An 18,099-nucleotide genomic window follows, 5' to 3' on the forward strand; every position below is an offset into this window, starting at 1 on the left:
AAATTATGAGTCATATTGTGAATGCACAATGCAACAACTTTTTCATTTAGTCTGGAATGAATAGCTAGTGGCATTTTTGTCAATTCTGCTAAACGTCTTGATAATGACGGGATTTATTTGTGTTAATTCTAGATGAAGCACATCTGATTTCAGCAGCGAGGTATCGGCTTGTTGACATACAGAAGTGTGTATCTGTTCTGTCAGTGAGTACTACGAATCGTAATGAATGTAAAATATGAAATATTTCAACTGTACTTATTAAAAAGACACTATGGAATATGTTTACTTCATTTCGAGTGCAGAAAGGAGGATGTAATTGCTCTAGGAATGTTGTCAAAATTACAGTACAATTTCGAAATAAATAAATAGATTGCAGTTTTTGAACCCATGATATGGCTCATGTAGTTCAGACTTTCAGAACTGAGAAAGTACATTTTGAGAAAATTCAGGATGTAAGACTGCAAATATATTTTTTGCTATTCTTATTGCCAGTTAGGGAAAACAGGTGTATGTCTTGTCACTTGCATGTTATTTGTAGAGACCTAGCAATTGTATGACCTGTCTGGCGTCTATCGCTAGCCTAAATCTGAAACATGCAATAAAAATTTAATGCGGAGTATTGCAAAGTAGCTGGTATGTGGCAATCCACGAAAAGTCTGCTTTATGTCGTACAGAAACAAATTTAAACAACCGTAAAGCGTCTACTATACAGATGTGCATGATTCGATTTTATATATCGGTTTATCAACACTGTAGTCCAGGTTTCCGGAAAAACACATGCATTTCAAATCATTGTCGCGGAATTGTGTATGAGTTATATCAATATGTATATATGATCAAAAATGTACTCGGGTTTCGTTGCCGCGTACAACGTCACCCGAGTGTATTATATTTGTTCGGCTCTAGTTATTTCGAAATACTGAGCGAAACTCAAACCCTACTGCATGTGCAAATTGCCTGCAGCAAAAACCTAAGTACCTATCTGCGCATATCTGTCACAACTAGTATACGTATAGAGTAAATTCTCTATAAACGAATTACATTACGATGAGTCTTGTCAGGAAGCTCACCACTTTACGGGAGCAAATCTCCAGCTGTAGAGGTAATGAAATTTGAGTATTCTTTATTACTATTGGTTTTATATGACAGAATTGTTTCATACTTTAGATGTTTTGGAATTTATTCTAAATTCTACTTAGAGTCTATACCTAGGTTATACAACGCCATATTAGAAATACTATAGTCTGGTTCGAGTTAGCTATTTGTTTTAACTGAACAGATAAATTGAATTTAATTATACGCTGCATGCATTGAACGATTAATGTAATGGGTAACAAATTCATGTGCGCGCATGCGCAACATATATCAATGCAATATATCAATGCAGAAGTACTTAACCGTGTCATATGTACTACACGTTTTAGTTGTTATAATTTTAGCTGCCTTATACGTGGTTTGATGTGGAGTCACAGAACTATGTGTGGTTTCTTGTGACGAGTACGATGTGTCTGGTGACGTTGGTTCAGAAGAGAGTACTGGTGCTCTCGATGCGAGTCACCAAGGCTTCGCGACTCTCGGGTCTGTGTTAAATGTGAGGGCTCTCGAGGGATCCTTCAACAGACTGAGAGGGGCGGACCATTGACTAGAGCGAGTGGAACCGGAAATACATCTTGGCCGTCAAATGGGCGCCACGATAGTTATGTATATTACGTGTTCCATGTTGTTATTTTCACTGTTGCTATCTTAGCAAATTTACATGCATTCCCATTTCAATATCGCTATATGAATGACAAATTCATAATTACATGCATTCCCATTTCAATATCTCGTTATATAAGCGATAGATTCATAAATTTATACATATCCCTATACATATCCCTATATCCCTTGGTGTTTAATAAGACCTTGTTTATATTGGGGTGTAGATCATATACTTTTATTTTGTTGATCGGTGATAGGACTTAATTCACGTTTGTTTGAAATTCAATTCGTTAAATTCATGTTTGAGTTTTCTCGTTGAGTTACTTGTTGTTGATAATTCCATGTTAGGAACTTTATACTTTTCTTTATCTTTTTTGTTTATAATGGTGTCAGATTTGTTAATATTTAATTTGCGTTTATAAATAAACATCTTATTAACGCAGTTGCTTTGGGTGTCTTCACTAATCCAGTCCCAACGCGGCATCATCTTGTGACAATCAGGCATGAAACATATTAGTACTGCACGTTTTAGACATTCGTTGAATATGCAGCATTGACAGTCTGATGTACGAAATTTCAAATTTCTCAGTTCTATCAGTGTTCTACTTGATGTAATCAATTCATTCAATAGTGTGATTTTCTATACCGAATAGATTGTCATAGATATAGCCATAGTCATTCGCCTCGCTCGTCTTCACTCTATTGGGATGAAATTATTTTCAAAAACTAAATTGAAAAGGTGATACTTCTGACAGGTATATCATTAGCCCTAGCTTCGTATCATCTAAGCGGAAAATGTTTTCTTCCTCCAATCATCACTTTTCTTGAAACTATTCACTTATTCCTTAGTTATTTGATTATAGTCTCTGTGATGCTGCCTATCTCACAATTCCTCTTTTCTTAACATGCATCCATTTTGCTTTGATGCATCGAGGCCGAGTTTGCTGATGCTTCTGTTTTTCTTTTTCTACTGCTCATCCTTGGGAGTGTTTAAGACATGTTTAGTGATATTGGATGGATTACACTTTCAGTACAATTTTGCAAAATGGTTTCGTCATATCCTAGTTCTGAGGTTCTGTTTCTATGTACACCATACCCACGAATATTGCGATACTCACATAATTGTATACTATTGCTCTATAGTAGTCAACGTTTAATCGAATTGATTCATATGCTTGCTCACTTGAGTGTCATTAGTTCACTATCTGGCCTGTGTGGCACTTAAACTATCAATGTATTTTCTGTAGAGACACTATTAACATCGTAAGGCTCACGAACTTGCCACCCAACATAAAATCTGGCAAACTTGGTGAACATTATGTACACCCCTATTTATTGAATTTACCAATGTAGGGATTAATAACGGGATCCGTAATAGATACTGAACCATCAGCTACGCTTGGAAGGCATCAGTTTTGTAACCGACAAAAATAGAAATGGATGATATTGAATGGTATTATTGATTTTATGACAGTAAAGAGGTAGAGGTAGGGTAACTGGTATTTGCGTTTCATTCTGGTAGCGGATACGTTTATGTCAGTCAGTTGTTTGGGACAGAATATTTTTCTAGATTTGTATTTTGTTAATTGCAAGGAAACAGTTTGAATCAGAAAATAAAATCTCGTTCTTAGTTCATGCTTTTATCGGTTTATGACCTCCCATATATCCTCCCATATATAAGGGCGTTTCAATAAAAATTAACGTAGCATAGGTCTAAATCTACGATATTTGCACAAAACGACGGAGTTGACAGAATACATACATGTGGCCTGTGCACAGACAATCTCTACTTATACTCACGCTGTGTATCCGAGCATTTTACAGATGACACTGGCCTCTCTTACTCCAAATAGTTCATCGCAAACAGTCCCCCAAACCCCGGCGTACTTGACTTCAACTATTCCGGCCCAAGGTGCATCGTGTCCAATCAATCGCACCTCCATTTTCTCAAGCAAGGTTTGATTATCTGCCGATAAAGTAAGCTTCTTAGGCTGTCAGTTTTTGTTCGTGTGAGAATAAATTACAGATTTATTTTACGATAGGTAAGTGTTGTTGGTATTCTCTATTTTGCAATATACCTCTTGTAATTAGGTTCAATAGTTAGATATTTTATGTGACTTATACAACAAATAACTGGTATATATATATATATATATATATATATATATATATATATATATATATATATATATATATATATATATATATATATATATATATATATATATATATATATATATATATATATATATATATATATATATATATATATATATATATATATATATATATATATATATATATATATGTATATGTGTAGATGTGTGTATATATATATATATGTGTATATGTGTAGATGTGTGTATATATATGGATATGTGTCTATATATATATATATATATATATATATATAGAGAGAGAGAGAGAGAGAGAGAGAGAGAGAGAGAGAGAGAGGGAGAGATAGAGAGAAGGATATTTCATTTGTTTGGGCTATTTTCCCCATGAATAAATATTATGTATATTTATATTTTGTAACAAAAACCAAGTTCATGGTTTACCTGAGTAGTTGCAGGTATTGTAAAGAACATAACAGATAGATAATATTTTTCTATGCATATAGATTAAATATAAAGGTCATTATTAATGGAGATAAACCTGTTCATCTGAAAATGAGTCTATTGCATCAGCATTTCGCTAGGTAATTCATAAATATTGTAACATCTGTTAACATTTTTGGAACAATAGCTGACAACATGGATCTAATTTGTAGTAATGTGGTTTTCTTAAAACTAATTTCATTCCTACCATAACTTCCGATTTGCAATCAGATTTATTGTTGTTTTCAATGTTTCAGTTCGGTTGGATTTATTTTTTAATTATTCACTGGAAGGCTTATTCATACTTGTTGGACTAAACTTTTAATTTGCAGTTAAAGCGAATTCGATCCTGGACATTTTGGATTATACTATGGTTATGCACCTAAATGATGCACATTCGAGACAACAGGCATTTCAAGGTCTAAGACGGACAACATTATCTTAAATCATACCCATGAATGGTTAGAGTACTTAACAATTGATGATTTGATCCAGTATACGAGACAATATCAATCAAAAATGTGCTTAACTAAGCCAGCAACACAAACTAGTTTGGTTCAATACTTGCTGAAAAAGAATTTGATTGCATAAAAGTGTTTTGATTTGGATTAGTAATTGGGTTCAAGTTTAAAGACATATGGATATAAGGCTTTAGCTTCTGAAAAAATAAAGAAAGAGACGAACCTAGTTGCAGTTTTAGAAAGTGAAAGTCGAGAAAGAAATGCAAATACTATTGTAGAATGAATAAATTGAGAGAGCTCGAAAACATATGGAAATGGGAATACATTTGCGTAAACAATAAGATAAATAAAGTTCAATAAAGATGAACGAGAGAGAACAATGCAGAGCAGATGCATATGAAAGAGAAAGACATTTAAATGCAATTTCGACTAAAATAATCGGAGGAGACAAGTTGTAAGCGCTCTCCCTCTCGTCATACAATTTCGATTTATGATATTTCCAGAAATATTGGGTTAATACATCTTTCAAAGAAAAGGAATTAGGTTAATGTATTCTTCAACAACAAAAAAAAAAACAAAAAAAATTGTTGTAAAACTTGAAACGGAAAAGAGAATATTGCTCTCCATTATTATAAAGTGTACTTACTTGCAAAAACTCATGAATTGTGTGTACATTTCTCAATCAGTACAACGAAGTGATGACTATGATATGGTTAAGGAATGTATCTTGAAGGGTTATGAATTGGTAACGAAAGAATAGTGTAAAAATAAAAAACTGGATAAACCCGTGCTAAAATTCAAGTTCATAACATCTTAAAGAAGTTTATTCTTAGAGATGTTCCTGTTTCTCATTCAGTTAAAGTAATTGTATCTTTCCCAAACAACCAGGATTTAAGAGATGAAATGAAAGCGGACTAGCGTGACTTTGGTGAAATTAATATTCGGAACTTAGGAATACTTAATAACAAGGATCAGAAAACGTCCATGTTTTCAGCAGCATATATCAAATTAATTATTATTTGAAAATGAGCAATCGTTTAAAAATATTCCAACAGCAACAAATATAATCTAACATGACGTTAAAGTTGAAGATTCCACAACAGCAAGACATTATCCGTAGCAGATGAATCTTCTCGCACAGGAATGCTTGAAAAGAGAAAACTAATATTTGCAGGAGGAGGATTTCACAAAATCAAATAAATGCGACTGGACTTCGCCATGTAGTCATGTGCCGAAACCAGATAATAATAATATTCGCATGTGCACAGATTAAAGAAAACCGAGCAGTGTGGCCAGAACAGATTCATTTCCATCGCCAAGAATCGGTGATTGCATTCACTATATTGAAAATGCAGCGTATGTCACTATGCACCAGAGATATTATCCTGCGACTGAGAACATATGACTGGCTTTGAGACTGACTGTGCAACACTTTGTGATTTATACTAGATCAGCTCCTTCTCCGTGGTTTGTCGTGTTGTAGGGGTAGATTTTGTTATTTACATTAGTCACTGTAATATATATATATATATATATATATATATATATATATATATATATATATATATATATATATATATATATATATATATATATATATATATATATATATATATATATATATATATATATATATATATATATATATATATAATGCGTTATTTATTTATATGTAGACTGTCTAGACTGACAATCAGGTTTTTCGAGCTAGGCAGGAAGAGCATTAGAGGAGGATAGGAAAGTGTGCCATACTCAATGACTTGCGTTGATTTACTCAAGAGCACTTGTAAATATTTATTGATATATTTCAGGAAACTCTTTCATTACGGCTGAAAACTTAAACGATACTAACGAGCAACAATTGAGTACATGTATACGCATTTATCTGTATAGCTTTGGGAGATTCATGTGCATGTATAGTACGTATACATTTTTAAAGTGACAAAACTCTGTAACATCAAAATCATTAATAAAATTACCGTTACATATGATCCCAACGTCTTCATCATGTAAACAGTCGAGATGATTCAAACCTCCATTCTGGCAGTTTATCAGGGAGGTTTCCGTTCCCTTACAGGCGACGTAATCTAGCCAAATTTGATCAATTCCTTGGCCTAAACCCGCGTTTGGGACGGCAATTGCAGCATGACTGAAGTAATGAAAATGAAATTTTATTTTATTCAGCAGTAAAATGTTACTAGTTAACGTTTGTCATATATCTAGTTATTCAAGATGCATGCACAACAAATACATGTATATTACAAGCAATATAATTCGTCAAAACATTTACCTAGTGAATACATTTTCGATCCACGACGGAGAAAAAACGTTTAATTAAAGGAATATCATCGGATCAACCAGAATCATCTCTCATGATGTACTATCTGACAAGGCACTTTACTTCTATAGCATCAGTACTAAATAATATAATGAAGTTACAGTGCATCAATACCCCTAGCCAAACCAAACCATTCCTAAACATGGGATAAGGTTTTGAAGGACATTCTTCTAGATGTATTATGTAATTCTTTTAAAAATCCCCTGTCACGTACAATCGTAGCTAATTTAGTATGACCTTAGCATGATTTCAAGAACTAAAGTCAAAGTAGGTATACGCTTTTATATTCCAACAATCTGCACCAAATTAATTTTTATATAGTTTGGTCGTAATTTATGATGGATCCTGTTTGCCTTTTTAACGTGTACGAATCCGATTTCTTCTGAATTACAGTATGCATTGAAACATTTATTATAACGATTGTTAGGAGGAAGACACACATTCGGTTGTTTATTTCGATAATGCGTTATATCAGTATCTAAAGGTATATCTAATTATTACGCCATTAAGGAATTTGATCAGCTCCCTAAGAACCCAGGATCAGTTTCCCCAATTTCCAGCAAAATAAATCGTTCCAGGGTACAATAAACAATATTATATGCTATGCGAAATCCATATTTGACACTGCCTAGGAAATGTAAGTACAAATATATATTTTTAAATGTTACTATGTACACTCAGACACATGCACACACACACACACACACACACACACACACACACACACACACACACACACACACACACTGTCGACCTAGTAATCACTTGTGACGTATGAGAATAAAAAGTATTACTATTCACGGATTTTAAAACACCACATTATTGTACACAATTTCATCGCAATCCTTACTGCTTTCAGTTCCCCTTCCCTTCTCGTGCACAGCGAACCCCAAAAACGCAGACATCCGGAGTGAGATAGAAACATAATTTGGGTTGGATTAGCACCTTGAAATTGAACTTAACCAAGTAACCTACAAGAATATGATTCATCGTAACAGTTCATGTGCACTTTCCTTGCGATTTTGTATAATCAATGATACAAAGTAGCAAACCTTTTCGAGATTATAAGGCAAATGTTTCGGTTACGTGCAAAGGTGATCGTAAATAGCAACAAAAGGGACAGTCAATGATAAACTCCCTTCAAATCAAATAATATAAATAAAATATGTATACATGTTGCATTGATACCACTCGTTGTATAAATGGTTCATTAAAAGAAAACTCAGCAAGCCTTGATTCCATTTAATGAAACATTTATACATCTAGTGGTATATGATTGATACAGCGTTTAAATTGGGTATGTATATCTATAGATTTCTCGAGGTTCGAGAACATGTTTCTGGAGCTAATTAACCTAACATTAAATTACATGCTGTCTGCAAAGTTAGTTATGTTTTTATATATGCAGGAGAGATGCAATTTTACTATTATCTGATTTAGGTTAATCTTTGATAACGGATACTTCTAGATTTCACCATAGCACAACCTTTATAAACCGACTTTGCGATAAGACGGATCAGAAACCCTTATTTCATTTCACATGTGCCAATTGCAAGACGAAAGAACGTGCTATTTCTGACTGCTCCAAATTGAAGAAAAGGCAAAACTTCTACAACAGACTACTTCAAATACACTTATATCTAAGAGGTCAATACTACAGTTATGTATTGAAAACAAAACATTTTGTGTGCCTATCAAACCCGAGTCTGATTTTCTTATGGCAAATTATGAATCATTTGTGTCGAACGGTTCTATCATTAGAGAGTCTGCCAATCAATATTCCTATTCAAGTTTTCAGGGAAACAGAATCGCTTATTATCAGGAGCTCTGCCATTTTCTGAGAAGCTTTCTTCTAATAAGAGTATTCATTGTCAGGGAATAGAGTGCGGCTTTGTCAATGTTCCTCTCTATTGCATACATTTGTCATCAGAAGTAGTCATATGACTCCTGACAGTCGTGCTATTGTTATATGTACCCACCAAGAGTATTCATTTATTACTAGCGCACAAACTATCTGGAGATAAGATTGTGGTTAATTCACTTGTATCTTAAAAGCCTTGTCTGTATTAGAATGTTGATCTTCTTGAACAGAAATCCTGAGTTATCCCCAGCTTGTGAAGTTACTAGAGCTATAGCAAAAACAACATGCTTGAGAATGACGTTGATCATGAAATTATGAATTTAACTGACACCTGTACTTTTCAGAATTTTGATTAGGTCCCTTTGGCTCCTTGTTGTCATCGGTCAAATGGCATTGATCACACATCTTCTTTCTGCAAATCATTATCTTTATTCTAATCATGGTGACAAGGAACAATCACTTGTCTTCGAGCAGGAAAAATGATCATGTAATATCGTGTTTGTTTCAGAGGGCAAATAGTACCTGTTTTTGTTGTTTTGTTAAACATGTTGTCCTTCTGTGAAAATGGAGACATCCTCGGGTACCTGCTGTTGAAAGAGATTTCCAGATTCGTATAAACAGGACATTCTTCGTCTGGCCCATGAAACTTCTTTGGATGATCAATTAATGATCACCAACACTTATCAGAAGATCTAACTTCACTTTTATTGGCAATAAATTATGTCAATACTGGAGATGTGGTCAAACTTTAAAAGTGGTAAAACCTAATCATAATGCTCATCTGTATCCTTCATGCATGTGGCCAACCATTTATCAGAATAATGGTATAATGTGTCGGCTGCGTACTTAAGACCAAGTCAGACAACCAATACATGTTATCCATAACGTTTGCTTCTACATGAATCCCAGATGCAATTCTTTTGAGGGATATTAAAACTAAACAATTACTAAAAGCTTTAATAAATATGTTTCTACTTCATTTGGCTTTCTCAAATTTGTTAAATCTTATCAAAAGTCAAATTTTATGTCTGGAATTTTCCAGCAAGATATTCAACAATTATGCATCCATAGATTCCTCTCATACATTATATTTAGGTCTGATAAAAACAAACAAAAAGGGAAGAGGAATTCAGCCTTGTGATATTGATTTGGCTGTCTTGCCCATACCACAACATTCTCTCCAGGCTAGGTGTTGTGGTCCTTACACAGTTGCAAAGGACGAAAATTAGCTATTTCAATTATATTATTAATACACTTGGGTGGCTAAAAGATAACAGAACGTTGCCATAAAATATGTTTAAGGAGTATATTGATATAGGTTAATCATACAGTCACTTGTAATGTACCTGTCCCACACAGTCAGGATTTTAGCGATGGAATTGAATCGGACTGTAGTGGCCCTGGAGTAACCAGTCCTGGGAATTCAGAAATTATGAATAATCTGTACCAGACAATTTCACATCTGCAACCACAAGAAACGATTGAGCTAAAACACCTATTATCTGACTATGAACACCTATTTCCAAAGTACCTTCACGAGAACATAAAAGCTGCCAAGACATTAAAAGAGTAGATTCCACGCCTGTAAAACACAATTAGTACAAGATCGACCTTCTTAAACAGGAATGCTTGAAAAAACAAGTTCAGTATTTGCTGGAGAATGAATTCATAGATCCGCATTTATTTGTGTACCGAAACCAGTGAGTACTTTCCGCTTCTGCACAGACTTTGGAAAGGTGAAGTGTGTGACCAAAACTGATTAATTTCCTTTTCCACGAATTGATGCCTGCATTGATACAATTGAAAATACAAAATATATTAGGGGCCCCGAGTGGCCGAGTGGTCTAAAGCGCTGTCCGTTACGGATCACTGCCATCTCACCTCTGTCTGCGTGGGTTCGAGTCTCGGATTCAGCCAATGTGGGTATGTGAGAAAGCTTGCCAGTAGCTTCTCGTGGGTCGGTGGTTCTTTCTGGGGTTTTCCCGGGTTCTTCCTCCACCATTAATACTGGCGCCATCTATAGCCTATCGTGTGCTGAAAAATGGCGTTAAAGCCCTACAACAACAACAACAACAACAAAATATATTACTACGTTTGACCTTTGGAAAGAATTCTGATCAACTCTACGGACCGAAACGGCAATGGGAATTTCGACTCTCTTAACTCCAGATAGACATTTTTAATATAAAGTGAAGCCTTTCGTTTCAAAAGGTTGAACATGATTCCATTTCTTCTATATAATTATGTTGCTTACATCGAAAATGTCATCATCTACAGAGACACCTTATATGATCACTCAGAGACAAGTCTTTGACAAACTCACTCATGCACAGTTGACAATTATTTTATCCGAAAGTGAGTTTTTTCGTGTTTGCATTACACTTCTAGGATATATCGTGGGTCATCGACAGGCGATCTCTGAGTTCCCAGTGCCTGTCAGAAAAAAGCAATCGACGCGATATTTAGATACGATTGGATACTATCGGAAAATTTATGCCAATTTCCTCCTCACTGCTGAACTCCTGACAAATTTGTTCAGTGGTAAACCCAACCTTTATTGGTGTGAACACTACATAGATGCTTTTCATAAGTTAAATTCCATACTTAAGAGTGCACCAGTTCTTTTAGCTTCTAATTTCAGTCAATCACTCAGAATGTATGCTGACGACAGTGATGTCGGGGTTGGTGCAGGATTGATGCAAGAAGATAAAATTTGTGTAGATCTTCCAGTGTGCTACTTCAAATAAAAGAACGGGCACAACACAAATTATTCCACGATCGAGAAGGAATGACGGACATTGATAATGGCATTGCAGCAATGTCTAGTGTATATTAGTTGATCTATGTTTTGGGATTATTGTGTTTAGTGATCATAAGTATTTATTTTCATAGGCAAGACGTGAAACAAAAATCAGAGATTATTAAGTTAAAGCTTGATGATGACGGAATACGATACTGACATCATGCACATCAAGGGAAAGACAATCTTATATCAAATGCACTTTTAAGTGCATATAAATATTATACTGTTTCATTATACTTTGGCGCCCTTCATAAGATTTCGTATTGTATATTTTTAACCCAAGTATATTACACAAATAACAAAGATCAATCTTTATTGAATCAATTATTTTTTCTTTACGAGGGCATGTGTTATGTGTATTTAATTTGCATTGTTTGTTTTTAGTTTTTGTCAATATTTTTTATTTCAGTATGTGATATATTTATGTAACATTCTACGTTGGACTTGTCCAGAATCAATTTATTTTCCTCTTAACCTTAATCTTTGATTTTTTTTATTTTTCAAATAACTAATACATAGCTAAAATAGTATGCTTGCGTATGGGTTATAATATTATGATTATTATTAATAAAAGGGTACATATTTTTCGGGTATATATTTTCCTGGCCCACCTGACACATTCCACATTATAAATTTCAATTTATTAATACATTTGTAATTATAACTACGACTGTATCTATTATATGTGGCGCAAGTTTCATGAAGTTTTTATTTCAATTATTGAATGCATTTATTTTAGAACATGTCGATTGTGACCTGAGGTCAACTAGAGGACTATATATAATTGTTACTGTAATATTATTCATTTATGCTGTATCATCTTACCAAAATGAGTTGTATTATTGTTGTGTCCAAACAATTAATATGGTCGAGAATTTGTTTATTCAATTTATTTAATTCAAGTCGTTCTTCTTTGGAAATTAAAATAGCTGTTACCAAAACAATATTGGGAAATTTAGACTTGAATTTATACTGACATGTAACATTCGGACTTTAATGTCGGATTATATTAGTGTGATCTAGCAAAAAAAAATGTTGGCACATTATCAATACAAGAGCCTCAATAGCCACTTCTACTACTTTATCGTCGAACTTAAATTGGACTGCCACTAAAGTTTATTCAGGACTATAATTATTAGGATTTGTGTATGTAATTATATGATTATTTGGGATTTAGTACGCAATGCATTAAATCTATTTTATACTATTTCACATTGTATTCAAAGGAAGTATGTTATCTCATGACCTATACAAAGCTTGTTTCTTCTCACACTTTTCTATTTCGTTTTTAGACCATATTGACACTATAATAGTAATAAAATTTGCAAGCACTAATATGACTTATTATCACAGTGGTTTTTGAACCCGATTTTTCTGAACCAGGTTGCAAGCTTCAGAGTGAGTAACACAAATTTCCATTTATGAAGAAATGAAACATAAGGAACGAAAATCAATCGGCGCATGATATATTTTGAACAAATATGATTTTTTCGTAACTCAGTTATAGTTTACTCATAATATACATTTTTTAATGATAATGTGTGTAAGTTCAATTTGTAAACCTTCCTGTCCCTAAAATTACTGAACATTTAGAAAATTTTATTTTTGTTTACGAAGCAATGCTCTTGTTAATCGGAGTGGCCTACAGCGGGTGCAAATACATGCAAAAATGAGGATTTTGCATTTCGAAGAGTGTTGCCTTCAGCGAAATATTTGACAAAATAAGAATATTTGTTTCTTAATTATATATCCTGAAACGTCTCACCCGTAAAGTGAAACTGTGTATAAAACATTCTTCTAGCGTGTGTCTGTAATAAATGGGAATACATTTAGAACACCATTGTGCTCCAATATAGAAAAATGTATCCTTTGCAAAATGTGGTTCTTGTAGGTAATAGGTCTGACATTGTTGTCTTCTATTCTAAAACACAAAATAATATGAGAATAAATAACTCATATAGATTAAGAAACAAGCGATTTTATACATGTCAACGACTTTAGATTCCTGTATTTACCTAGGACTAGAACAGACTGAAAAGATTTTAAGTTTTCAAAACCGATCACACAAAAAACATAAGCAGCATAATATTTGCCCAGCTGTACTACATCTTGGCATCCGTCCGTCTACGAGAGACGATGGCATAGCTCCAAAGTACGCTTTTGCTTATCCTTCTTTTTAGCTCTCTTTTCAGCTTGCTTTATTCTTCTCTTTTCCTCTGCGTTTTGAACTCCCTGCCTGACAGCTAGACGTCAGCTGGAACGGTTGTTTGCACAGCTCTCCCAGTCGTTGACATTGATGTTTGCTGTCTTCATATCCTTCTTGCAAACATCTTTGTAGCGCAGATGTGGTCGTCCAGTTGGTCGTGCACCTTCTGCTAACTCTCCATATAACAGGTCCTTGGGAATGCGACCTGGGTCCATTCTCGCTGATGTACTACATATTAATCATGTATCTGCATTGTGTAGTGAAGGTTTATAACGACATTATCGAAGACAAAAGAACGATTCTTGAAATGATACATTATCAAATTAGAGTTATCGTGTACATATTAAAGAAGATACAAGAACTAAACTTCTTTGATGTGGAAGCAGAATGATTTTCTGGTAATCTGATGCATACAAATTTCATAACATCAGGTATGCAGCTTTGAAACTGTGTATCTCATTACCTTTCTGTCGACACTTCAGTCTTAAACAACTGAAATGCTAGGACTCAATAAGGAAATATTATCTAATAATGATAAATGATTAAGGAATTTTCAGTCGTCTTTATCATTACCTTTGGAGATTCGTTAAGTCTAAATGAAGAATTATCATGGCTGCAAGCTAGGTCACTTACTACGGTAATCCCAGAGACCTGCAAACCACTTCTGCCGCACTATTATTAAAACCATCGTGGCATATTGTACCCCATACTCCAGCCACGGACATCTCGAGCAATCCGGACATTGGACTAGTGCCATTTAGTCTATACATTATTTCTGGATAAAGAAATATATATATTGATATGTATATTCAATTTAATTATTCGTCCGTTAGTTTTAAAATTATTATTATTCCATTACATTCCATGAGACATTTAGGCACCGCTGACAGTACAGAAGAATGATGACTATAAACTACTTAAATAATGCATATTAAAGGGTTATTAGTTAGTTAAAGAGGCTTATGAGCAAAAACTGAGGAACTATAAAAAGCTGGATCAACTCAAGTCAAATTTAAATGATAAAAAAGAGCAGTTATTTGATAGATGGTGCTTAGCCAAAATTGTTAAAAACGATTACGAAAATGTAAGAAAAATTGTATTAATTGAAGAACGCAATGACTGTGTCCATAGTGACATTAAGATTTATCGTGATGAGCGTATGGTAGAAACCTTGGAAAATGATGCTCGTACGGCTGACGAGTATTAACTACCTCATAAAGTTTCTTTTGTCGGCAAGTATTCCCCTCAGCAGTCATCGGGTACAAAATTATCAGCCTAATATGAGCCCTTCTAAATTTCAATCTGGCACAACTTTCAGAACCCCAACCTTTCACAAGCTTGATCAGAAATACTTATATCTTCCATAGTGTATATATTGCTAGATGAAATGACAAGCAATTTATGATTGCAACAAACTGACAATTAAGCATCAGAATCAAGACAGACCTATCCCAAATCATCTTTTTTATAAGAGGTCATGGTTACAGTCGTATATTGAAAGCAATGCACTTGTTGGATCTAATCAAACCCAGTCTGATTTTATTATAGAGAATTATAGCCATTCATGTAGAATGGTTCTATATTACCCATTATTGCTTTAGCCCATCCGATCACTATCAAAGCCTTAAGTGACCCTGGGGATTCTCAGAGATTTTTATTATCATTTTCAGGTACTTTATCTTTTTCAGAGAAGTCTTCTTCCAATAAGAGTGTACTTATTCAGTGAGTAGAGTGCGGATTTATTAATGTTCCGCTCATTGCGTAAATTTGTCATCAGATTAAGTCTCAGGACCCGTGACAATCGGAACAGTGCCTGTTTTACCCGAAGACCGAGCTGGAGACAAGGTCGTGGTTAATCCATTGCAAACTGACAAGCCTTGTTTGGATCAGAAAGTCGATTCAGTTTAAAATTAATTCCCTGATTCATTCCCATATTGTGCAGTTACCAGATATATGGCAAAGAAGCTCTTGAGAATGATGCTGATAAGGAAATTATTTCTTTAGCTGACACATGTATTGGTCAGGCTTTTTAATAAGGTCACTTCACTCCTTGTTTGAATCAGTCAAAAGGTGGTGATCACAGTGGTCTTGTTTTAACGACTCATTCTCTTTATTCTACTCAGGGTGACGAAGGACAGTTAATTGTCGTTGTACAGGAAAAAGATCCCAAAATGTCCTATTAGTTTCAAAGGGCTGTAAGATAAACCGAAGCTGTTGAAGTTTTTCTATGTTATTTCCTTACAAATTGAACTCTTATGTGAAACTGGACACCTCCCGAGGTATCTGCTGGTGATGGGTATTCAGTGAATTATCAACTTCTAGTTATAACCCATACATACAAACTGTTTTGCGTTTCAAATTGCTATATAACCTTTGCTTTTAGAGATTTTTCTCAGTTTGGACTTAAAACACTTGATGTCAAGGTGATCATTTTTTTATGACCAGTTTGGGATATTTTGGATTCTAAAGAATAATTCTTTTTCCTGAGTGCTCATACAGACTTCCTGGACAGAGACATTTCGTTACATTTTATTCGGAATTCAAACACTGGAATATTATTTTCTGTGGTTCACAAAGGAATGTAAACATCAACACTATACTGAACCATTATACGTCATCGCCTTTTATTTTGGATTTTTATTCCAAAATTTAATTCGTGGGTTATTCTTGGATTATTTTTTGATTTGATATTTAAAACCGTATGGTCTTATTTCTTCATTTTTACAGTGTTTTTTCCAGAGAAATAAATTATCTGTTAAACTTTTAAAAGCTTATTATTTTCACTATTCCTTTACTTAGTGTTTATTCAGGACTAAACTCCTAATATAAGATGCTTAAATAGCATTAACGTTTAAAAGTAGATTATTTCAATTTTTGTGTCAGACTTGCATCACATAATTACGCGTAAATATTTGCCTTGGTTTGATAAAGTTATATCAGATGGAGAGACCGGTTCGTTTGAAATGAGACCATTTTAGCTATATGTGAGTTTGTTTGCGTGTGAAGGTTAACATTTAAACAATGCTTGTATATTGATTTCAATCCATGTTACGGGTATACCTCTCCTTCCACCACATCCCACAAACCCAGTTTCAACTGAGCATTACAATTTGCTTTACTTGTTGTTGCTGTTCTTATATGGAGTTTTACGAGACTTTTCATATGATGATATGCTCGATAAGAAATAACGAGCCTCTGTGGGGTTGAAATGGCCGTATGCAGACAAACGAAAACATTTCTCGCCAGTTCCCTTTCCTGACTCGAGTCGATAAATGGCTGCCAAACTGTACGCTATAAACCATTCTAGAGGGAGGTTTTAAAAAAGTTTTCCCACAATAATTGGCTATCAAGAAAGAGAAAACTACACAATAATTTCATGGGCCTTTTTTGGACCAATCCGAAGCACTTAAAGTGATGTTATATGTTGCGATGTCAACAATATAAAACTGTACATACAATAGAAAACCTGTACCGATTATATTTATAGATTGCTGCATTTATATGGGACAATATGAACGAGTTTTTCATTTTGAGTGCAGTAAGGAGGATCTAATTGCACTTATATTCAAAATTACAGTACAATTTTGAAATGTGTAATCAAGATTGCGAATCTATAACATGGCTCATGTAATTCGGATTAGCAGAACAAAGAAAGTACATTTTGAGGAAATTCAGGATGTAAATCTAAGTATATTTTTTTTGCCATTGGTATGACCAGCTAAAGAGGACAGTGCATGACTTGTCACCTGTATGTTATTTGTAACAACCCTCTCTGGCATCATCTGTATAGCTAACCTAAATCCGAAACATTCTATCAAAAAAGTTAACACGAAATGTGCCAAATCAGCTGGAATGTGACAGTGGACGAAACATCTACTTTACTTCATTCAGAAACAAATTTAATCAAACAAAACATAAAGCGCATACTACGCGTGTGTACATGATTTGTTTACAAATTAAAAATGATGGCGTATGCGTATATTGTTTGTTTATAATACAAAGCAGTTCTTTTATGCACGTGATGCAATATGAAGGTGTACAACCTCGTAAAAATATTGAATGATTATGAAAATGTAAGGTTAAAGTCGAATAAAATGAGCATGAAAAAAGATCCATTATATTATGTGAGTCG

The 18,099-nt window shown here is 34.1% G+C and overlaps 1 protein-coding gene across 1 annotated transcript in view; it reads right to left on the reverse strand.

Moving 5' to 3' along the window:
• Positions 1-18,099, reverse strand: part of LOC149790735 (scavenger receptor cysteine-rich domain-containing protein DMBT1-like) — a 90,425-nt gene that overhangs the window by 64,893 nt on the left and 7,433 nt on the right. The window contains exons 5-7 of the mRNA XM_089973258.1: positions 14,601-14,742; positions 6,739-6,908; positions 3,502-3,667 (exon numbers count right to left, since the gene is read on the reverse strand). Coding sequence (XP_089829384.1) covers positions 3,502-3,667; positions 6,739-6,908; positions 14,601-14,742 — 478 coding nt within the window. The remainder of the gene's footprint in view (positions 1-3,501; positions 3,668-6,738; positions 6,909-14,600; positions 14,743-18,099) is intronic.

The sequence above is a fragment of the Sinohyriopsis cumingii genome, chromosome 10 (assembly GCF_028554795.1).
Source record: "Sinohyriopsis cumingii isolate HCF-2022 chromosome 10, ASM2855479v2, whole genome shotgun sequence".
Taxonomy (NCBI): domain Eukaryota; kingdom Metazoa; phylum Mollusca; class Bivalvia; order Unionida; family Unionidae; genus Sinohyriopsis; species Sinohyriopsis cumingii.